This window comes from Monopterus albus, unplaced genomic scaffold (assembly GCF_001952655.1).
Source record: "Monopterus albus unplaced genomic scaffold, M_albus_1.0 scaffold352.1, whole genome shotgun sequence".
Taxonomy (NCBI): domain Eukaryota; kingdom Metazoa; phylum Chordata; class Actinopteri; order Synbranchiformes; family Synbranchidae; genus Monopterus; species Monopterus albus.
In genome coordinates, this window is record NW_018128232.1 from 34,641 (window position 1) to 43,882 (window position 9,242).

At 41.0% G+C, this 9,242-nt stretch overlaps 1 protein-coding gene across 1 annotated transcript in view; it reads right to left on the minus strand.

The window, feature by feature from the left end:
* Positions 1 to 4,062: 4,062 nt before the first annotated feature.
* Positions 4,063 to 9,242, minus strand: part of fam20b (FAM20B glycosaminoglycan xylosylkinase) — a 17,849-nt gene continuing 12,669 nt past the window's right edge. The window contains 4 exon segments of the mRNA XM_020625329.1: positions 4,063 to 6,050; positions 6,052 to 6,106; positions 6,204 to 6,263; positions 8,470 to 8,661. Coding sequence (XP_020480985.1) covers positions 5,862 to 6,050; positions 6,052 to 6,106; positions 6,204 to 6,263; positions 8,470 to 8,661 — 496 coding nt within the window. The 3' untranslated portion in view covers positions 4,063 to 5,861.

Consider the following 9,242-nt stretch of genomic DNA (forward strand, 5'->3'; position numbering starts at 1 on the left):
AGAGTAGCAGCAATAAACACTGCTGCATAAATGTAGAACAAATGTTAGTCATTAAAATGATCATTATACAGTAAGTGTGCAGAGAGGTCTATGTAGATCATCAGTCATCCAGGTCAGAGAATATCAGGAGAACCTCTGTGCACCCATAGCATGTTATTATTCTGTCATCTCTGTAGCTCTGCTTCATTAAACTAAATCAAATTTTAAATGGCTTTAATATGCCTCTAACATTAAGAGTGAAAAGCACAATTAAAGCAGCTTATTCAAAGACAGTTAGTTACTTGCCAGTGTGACACCGAGTCATTAGCTGAATATGAACTCAATGCACTGCGCCAACCAGTCCAGCTGCAATTTAGTCACTCTCTCCAAAATAGTGACCGTCTTTTCTGTACGAGACAGATTCAAGTAAACCTAAAATTTTATGTCTCCCTGACTGTGTCACATCTGAATGTTACTCTGTATGATTTGTTAATCTAAAATTGGTTAACCTCAATACTAACTCAAACACCCTCTCAGTGATCGTAGAAGAGTTGCTGCCAGTAATGGTGATGTAGAAGAAGAAACTGCTAACTGGCAACAAATGAAAGGAAAATCCTGAATAACTGAGTGGAATTATTTTAAAAAATGCAATGGCCATTGATTAATTTGCTGATTGTTTATCTTTGTATTCACAGAATATCAAAAATTGAGGAAAATGCCCATTTTGACAGGTGATGTCTTCAAATGTGTTTTGTCCAACCAACAAACACAAAGATGATCAGTTTATTATCATTTATGATTAAGAACAGAGTCAGCTCCTCACATTAAAGAAGGTGTAACCAGAAAATGTTGATTATATTTCTATCAATTAATTGTCCAGTGGAGGTTACAGCTATAGCTTACCTGAATTTCTTCACTGAGCATTGCTCATGATAATTTAATGCATGAACTATCAGGTAGTTTCTGTTACCTCACCATTAACAATCATGACACCCTGACTTTCTGTGATTAGTCTATACATAACAGATCATCAATTAATTACTTCATCTGTGTATTGATGTGCACCAAATTGGCTGTGCTCCAGTAACACAAAGGTTCATTTCAAATCTATGCATTTGATCAGCCTGTCTATAAGCAGAACAGAACCTATTCCTAATAGAAATATTAAGCTTGTTTGCTTGTTGCTGCATGACCCAGTCGTATGTATGTATATCCAGTATGTATGATTGTATGCATATATGTCATTTACAAGTTGTAAAAAACTGACTGCACAAATTATAGGAAGCTATGTAACAAAATGCCAGCAGTGTGTCTAATTTGTCAAATTTCACCAGCTAAATGATTTAGGCTTTATTATTCTTGACCATATTACACACCACTTACAGTATTTCTGCAAAAACACATGATTTCATATTTCCAATAGAACAGGTACTGTTCTTCTGATCGAATGCATGGGTATGAAATGATCCTTTGTCTAACTAGAATGTAGCTACTTGGGTCGACTGAGTGTCTGAAGCAAGTGTGAATTAATGTCCCTTAATAGAATATCCATTAGGTCTGAACCAATCACAGAAAGCCACATTAGCTTGATCATTTGTGAATGGTGAATAAAGGGATTCATCATACATCATGCACTGAACCTCCATGAGTCCTGCACTGCTTTAACATTACTTAGGTATCTGAATTGTACCCTTATTATAAATTGTAAAATGACTGCCGGCTGCAGACTCCTGTCTCCTGTGAGCGCATGCACGAGGAAACGACGGACGCGTTTCCTGATACACCAGTATTAACAACACAGCTACACAGACAGGGGAGTTTCCATACTAACTATATAAACAAGGGAGAGGTATTGTCTAAAAACTGCTAAAGTTTGCATGAGGACAAAAACTGTGCCTGATAATTCGCAGCCACTTCAGTGTTTATTACATTACATCTGCTAAATTTACTACTAACTACCACTAATGCATCTACTAAAGCAGCTGTTTAAAGACAATACATTGAGCCAACAGTTCATTTGTCTGGATAGTATCTGCTGTTGATCAAACTCTGAGCACATAGCAGTACAGATGTAGTAGAGTGTAGCTCGTCAACTTTATGCTACAGCCCGAGTTTACATGATGAGGAACGAGGAAAGGAATAAAAATACACGTATCTTAACGACGATAAATCAACAGTGTGCACTCCTCCCCCAGTCTCTCACCTGTTTCTGGACGCTACAGTAGACGTACAGAGTGGCCAGCAGGCACGCGACCACCAGCACGTTTTGCACGGCCACGACCACCGCGAGCTTCCTCGCGCGCCTCTCCCGCTGGACCACGCTGCCTCCATCGGCGTTCATCCTCCTCCCGTCCATCAGTGATCTGAGCGCCCGCAGGGGAGCGGCGCGGCTTTTAAGAGACGAGTGGGCAAGGTGGAAGGAGGGGAGTGACTGGAAAGACAACCCCCGTGAACTATTCTTTATTTTGTCTGTGCACTTGTGTGGGTGATTGGGGGGTTTGCAGCGCGACACACGCACAACACCATCCAAACAGCGTGAGAGAAGTGAAATCAGCGCACCGCGAGCTGATTGGCTGATTGGCTGACAGAGGCAGAACACTTAGATGCTGGTACAAACCTCCCACATCCTGTCCGCTGCAATCACTGTGTCATCCCATCATATTCATCGGGGGAGAAGGGATCCGATGAAGATTTGTTTCTAGATATCCAAATGAAGTGATCCCGTGATTATACATTTTTAATATATTCCTTCACTGTAGACACAGCCATACATAAAATCATTGAAAACGAGCAGCACGTGGGCACATGACCCAGAAAGACAGTCAGGTTGGAGTCTTTACAGCAGCTTGTTGTTTACACTTTCACATGAATTTTAAATTATGATGCAACTCTCGTTCTGTGCAGGTAATCAGCAAAGGATGACGTAGTCAATACAAGAGGCACCCTGTGTGGTAGGAAATCAAAAATAAGAGCCTCCTACATTTGGAAGACAGCTAGCCCAGCTGTGCCAGAAACTACACAACTAGTAAAAAAAAAATACTGTCACACAGCTGCTGTAAAACCACACTGTGTACTTTCCACATGTTGGTTGTTGTGGGTTAAACAAACCAATTTATTTGGTGAGCTGCACCATAGTATCAACTAATTCATGGTATTACAGCTACACTCCATTCCATCTATTACCAATCAGCTGCCACACAGTGGGATTTCAAGGGCTCCTGAGGTTGCAGAGCAGTTGTTCAACCAGTTATCCTTTGCTACTTGTGTTGTTCCCCACAAGCCAGTGCCGCCCTCACCAAGACAAGTCAGACAAAGTGAGGGGACTTTTTTTTTAAAACAAAGTCAGATGATTTGTGGAGGGTCCATATTGTTGTGACTCTGGAGAAGCTAATGTCACTGCCTCACTTTCAGGAGTATCATGTGCAGCATATTTGTGGTACATGCTGCGAGTCAGCATTCACTGTGTCATACTTGACCTCCTCATCTTCATCCCCTACACAGGGTTTGATGTTCCTGTAACAGGTGTTGGGACTTTTGGGACTAAACATAGCATAGCCCCCATATGTTATGTTTAGTGTAGTGAGAGTGCAGTGAGCTTTGTATCTTGCATGTTGCTATGATGTCTAAAACAGAGGGTATCGATAACATCGGTATATTACCCTAGAGGGACATCTAGTGTCTGCGGCACAATATATAGTAATGAATTAATAATGTTCACTGGCTCCGACCCCAGTGAGCAAGTTGCCAAAAAGTATGGAAAAAAAGAGAGCAAAGTGATCCAGGCTTAATGCCACATGACAGTTGTTCATTTTATGTCTGCACAATGAAAACATCAGTGTTGCTCCTGTGCAGAGGGACATTCTCATATTTACTCTGATCAGACAAGCCCTGACATGTCAAGAACAGTGGTTTACACCGATGTTTCACTGTTTTGGTACATATCCTAACAAAAACACCTGCTTAGCTTAAACGAAACAGGTGTCCTATATCATCTGGCTTGTACAAAAACACAAGTGGCTGGTTGTGACAGCGAGATGAAAAGGAAGCTGAATGGAAAAGAGCCTGCCACATGGTTTCACAATTCATTTATCCTTTTGTGGGTAAACACAACAAACTCACTCAAACCCGAGTGTAAAGGCATGACACTACTCAAGTAACAAAGAAGCCAAAGTAAATGTTAAATGGTCCAGATAAACTCCTGTGGTGAGCTGTAAGAGAAGCACAGGCTCAAATGGGGAAACACATCAGCAGGAGTCCTGTAACGACTTTGATGTGTTTACAGGGTTCAAATATTGGTTCAATCAATACTGAATGTTTTTTTTTTTTTTTTTTTGAAGGGCTGGGTGCAAGTTCAGCTGATAGACATCAAGAGCAAAAGGATGAGGAAAGTTTGAGTTTGTGGAAGAAATGGTTATCAGATTAATCAGCAGCAGCCCACACACATCCTTTTACAAAACCCCTGCAACATAATGCAGAACAAGTGGCAAATATAAACCTGCAGCTAAAAGCTTGCTGAGCTCTGAAGTTTGCTTAAAGTGAAGTGCTTAACATCAGAATATTGTCCAGACATGTTCTGAACTGATGAAGCCTCTTGGATGAGAGGTGAAACGTTTTCGACCTAGAAATGTAGTCAAATTGATTTTTTTCAACTTGCTATGACCTGGATGACAAGTGTGCAAACCACAACAGAAAACCATGTCCCACCTGAATCATAAAAGGTTGCATCTAAAACAAACAGACAGACATTAGTGTAATCTGCTTAAAATCATCTGCAATGAAGTTTTGTGCAACAATCTCAGGTAATGGCATCAAGAGAAATGGCACAGCTACAACATGGGCACTGTTCTTTATAATTACAACAAATATGTATCTAAACACTTTGTTGGTGCCTTAAATTTGAACTGAAGTAAGAACATTTTGTGGTGACTGAAATCTGATGAATTAACACCAACATGTTTGTGATGTTGGGTGGTAAACAGGTGGAGGAAAAGATGACATGAAAAAGCCACAATTAAATAGTTTAATGGTGAAGGTGGACCCCTGAACCCAAACTCTGTCCCCTCACTTCAAGTCTGCCCTGTCAGTAGCTTTCTTATTTACAGCACAATATGGCACTCTTCCACACACATAGTTTGATTTTATATTATAATCCACAAATGTGTAGTCTTTCTATGTCACCATTTAGTTAACTATGTACACACTGATGGAATAAGACTGAGCTAATTCACTCCTTCCAACCAAAATGCAATTTCAGTTCCAGCATTAAAAAATTATTTTTTCAGTTCTATATTAATTTCCAGTTAATACAACTGGAGTCAACTTGTCAGATTTGAAGACAGCCAGCTCCAAACAGCCGGAGACATGGCTGTACAGTGTCTCTCATCAAAACGTTGCTGGCTCTGTTTCACCTTCCCTCGACTGTTCGCAAATCTTGGAGCTCCACTATTGCTCTACAGCTGACTCCCAAGTAGAAGAAGTAGAAGCTGGACTGGGAGGGTGGATATGGTACTAGACAGAAGTGTCTTCAAAAACCAGTAGTAATAGACAGAGGGGCTCTTATAGCAGACACTGTCCTGTAGTGCGCAGCAATCCTGAGAGAAAGTTTATAGCTAAAGGTGACAGAAGTCTTGGATCATACCGTGAATCCAACAACTCCTTTTTAAAAACCACTCCAGTCTTGTCAGTGCCAAACAAGAAAGGGACAATGGAGGAAGAAATACACAGTCTTTGTTCCACCCTGTCGATCCATTCACTCACTTGGCACCAGGGCCGATCTGTCCGGTCACTCACACACATCGTTCCATGTCCCTCTCCTCTCATCCTGGTTCAGAAAGGAAAGTCCTGGCTTCTCCCGCTTTGTCATTTCCTCCTCTCCCTCGCGTCTATGGGTGTGGGAGGTTCATTCGGTCCTCTATTAGAGTGTTGTCAGGACCTTGAGCCTCTATGCATTGCTTAACAGTTGCTATGACTCCAGAAAGACGCCTGTCCAGGGCTGTGAGTTTCGGTTCAGCCAGGACTGGGTGGACAGGGTCGAATACCAGGGCCTGCCGTATGGCTGAGCTCAGAGCTCCACCTCTCAGCAGGGTTAATCAGCAGGTTTAATCTGTTCCACGTGGACATACGGACCCTGACAGAGGCAGGGAGACAAGAGATACTACAGTCAAACACGATCATCAAAGTCTGATCATGAGGAGTTAAGATCTGACAGTTCTCTGACTACTCACATGCAGCACTGATAGAGTGGTGCGAGGATGCTTCGCTCGTCCAGAGCTGCGTTTCCAAAGCTGCATACAGACAAGAAAAACAAACATACAATTACAATTGAAAACTAAAGCCAGAGGCTTGTCTTCATTACAGCTAGCACTCAAATGCAATGTGTCTACAACAACAAGCACAGACTCTGTTTGTTGTAACAGCAGCTTCTCTTCTATCTAAATTTGTTTTGGTTTTAAAATACCAAAATAAGGGCTGGGGTCAGATAACCTGAAATCTGCTGCAGTGAACCACTTTTTTTACAGACAAAAGAAACTGAAAAGCACAGATGGTGACTGATTATCATTTGTTTCTTGATCATGCATCATATTTTACGCAACAGTTGTGTCACAGATTTGCTACTTCCCCAAAAAGCAGCTACTATTATTGTAACTGTTTATATATTTGGCTTTTTGTTCCATATGCTTGCTGATATTAGCATGCTCCCACACAACTGACAGTTTCTTCTCCTGTACCAGCTCTTCTTCACTACTACTCTGGGAAGGATGTGATTTGTTGATCTACAGTGGCAAGAAAACTCTGTGAACCCTTTGGAATGACCTGCATTTATCTATGAATGTCTTAAAATATGGTCAGGACTTCTTTAAGTTACACTAATGAACAAATATGCTGAACTACCAACACAGAAATCATTGCATTGTTCTTGTTCATTTTAATACTGTACATCACTCAAACATTCATAATGTTGGTTAGAAAAGATGCAACCTCCGAATTTAATGATGTCAACAAAAGCCGACTGGAGTCGAGAGTTATCAAACCTGCAGTCCAATCAATGAAACCAGGCTGAAGTTGTGGGTTAGAGCTACTCTAACACACATTTTGAGTTTGGAGTTCACAGAAGCATGATGTGACACATGCCTCACAAAAAGAGGCCCGAGAAGGTTTACGATCAATCATTGTTGATTTGCATGAAGCTAGAAAGGTCTACAGAGTCATCTCAAAGTCTAGCTGTACATCAGTCCACAGTTAGACAGGCTGTCTGTAAATGGAGGTGATTTAGTTCTGTGGCTACTCTCCACAGATATGTTGCCCGCTAAGAGGACTGCAAAGACACAACACTCATTGAGGTAAACAAGAGACCCAGCGTAACAGTGAGAGGCCTAAAGGAATCATAGGAGCTGGTTAACATCTCTGTGCATGAGTCTACCACATGCACATCATGGTTTCTGGTTTCATGGACACACATTTGGACCTTAACCCAACAGAGGTGCAGTGGAACGACCTCAGAGAGCCACTCATGCCACACATCAGCTGTGGGAGGAAGAACAGTCAGAGAACCAGGTCACTGCAAACAGTTGACATTGTTGTTCTTGCCACTGTGATTTTTTCATTTGCATTAAAGTGAATCTTCTGAACAGACAGACACAACCTAGATTTACTGTAGAAAGATTAACAGTGTGACCTAATGCTAGTATAACATGGCACTGACTGGCAAGGCTGTCTGCTCGCTTAGGAAATGACAGCTCTTGGAAGCACTGAGTGAGAACCTATTGCTGCAGGTCAAAGCTGAAATAAAAGAACAGGTCAAACTAATTATTTTAAACTGCTAAGATGATGATAAATGATCTGTTTTTCCCTTTAATACACAGAAAATATTTATGTTGTGCTTGATAAAAACCACAATCAGCAGTTCAATTGGAAAAGCAACCAAAACATTCTTTGATTGTCATCCTGACAACTATAAAAAATGTTAACAAGCAATGTTTTCCACTGTCAGGGTTTGATGATCAAAAAGAAAACAGCTTCAAAAAAGGATCAACAATTCAATGTCCTCACTTGACAGAAATATCTGTTTACCATAAGTCAGTTTTAAAGTAATTTCAGGAGGGAAAAATGTAAATTCCTGTAAAAGCTGGGGATGCTGCAGAATGCCACAACAAATAGAAAATGAAAATAAAAATCATTCTTAAAGGATCAAAAAATAACTAACTTTCTCGAAATCAGTGTTGTGATGATGTGGGGTAAATAAAGAGCAGAGCTTGCCAGTAAATCCCTGTTACTGATTTATTAGTCAGTAACACACAGTACTGTGATCACACAGTAACCAACTCACATTTTACTTGAGATGCTGAATTAAGATACTGATTCTTTCTGCAGCTTTTCCTGCTATTTCAGGGAAAAGCCTCAGAGGAGTCCTGTTAGTGAGGTTTTGTTTATTATTTGAACTCTGCACAATGTGAGTGATTTAGAGGTGAAGGAGTTTGTCATGTTGCCTGCCTCTTTGCATTGTCAAGCAGGATGAGCATGCTGGCGCCACCGTCGTCCTGGAAACTCTCATAGTGATGCCGATCTGCATTCCCAATGAGATAGTCAAATATAGCCGTGTCGATGACGTCCAGTAGCCTTGGCCCTTCATCATATGGGGGCATTTTCTTCACTGCCTCACAGTAGCTCTCGTCATACTCCCATCTGCATGATTAAGACACACACACACACACAATAAATCAGATCAGAATACACCTGTGGCCTGTTTGCAGGAGAAGGTAAAAACGTAGCCAAAATAATTTTAAAAATTCTGATGGTTATATAAATATAACAGAAGCATTTTAAACTAATGTCTTATTGCAAACAGTCTGTGAAGTGCCATTTACGCATGTGTTTGTATGTGTGAGAGAAAGTTACAGGTCTACTCTCTTCACATCTGGCACAGCATCCTCTGTATACTCAAAAGAGATGGCTGAGACATACACCCTCATGATCCCAAATAAATAAGTAAATCTCATACTCTGATGGCACAGCAACAACCACTTGTTCAGCAATCTGGCATCTTGAACAGAGCGTCATAAACTTGTGGTATAAACCTTTAATAATGCTGACATGATGTGTGTGTGTGTATGTGTAAGTGAGAGAGAGAGTGAGAGTGAGAGAGAGAGGGAGAGACAATTCCAGGATCCTATGTGGCATATTTCTGTAAGTTGGGTGACATTCAGACTGCTTGGCTGAAACATGCTGAGCTCAACAGGCTCTTCCAGTTACACAGCCAGTGTGCG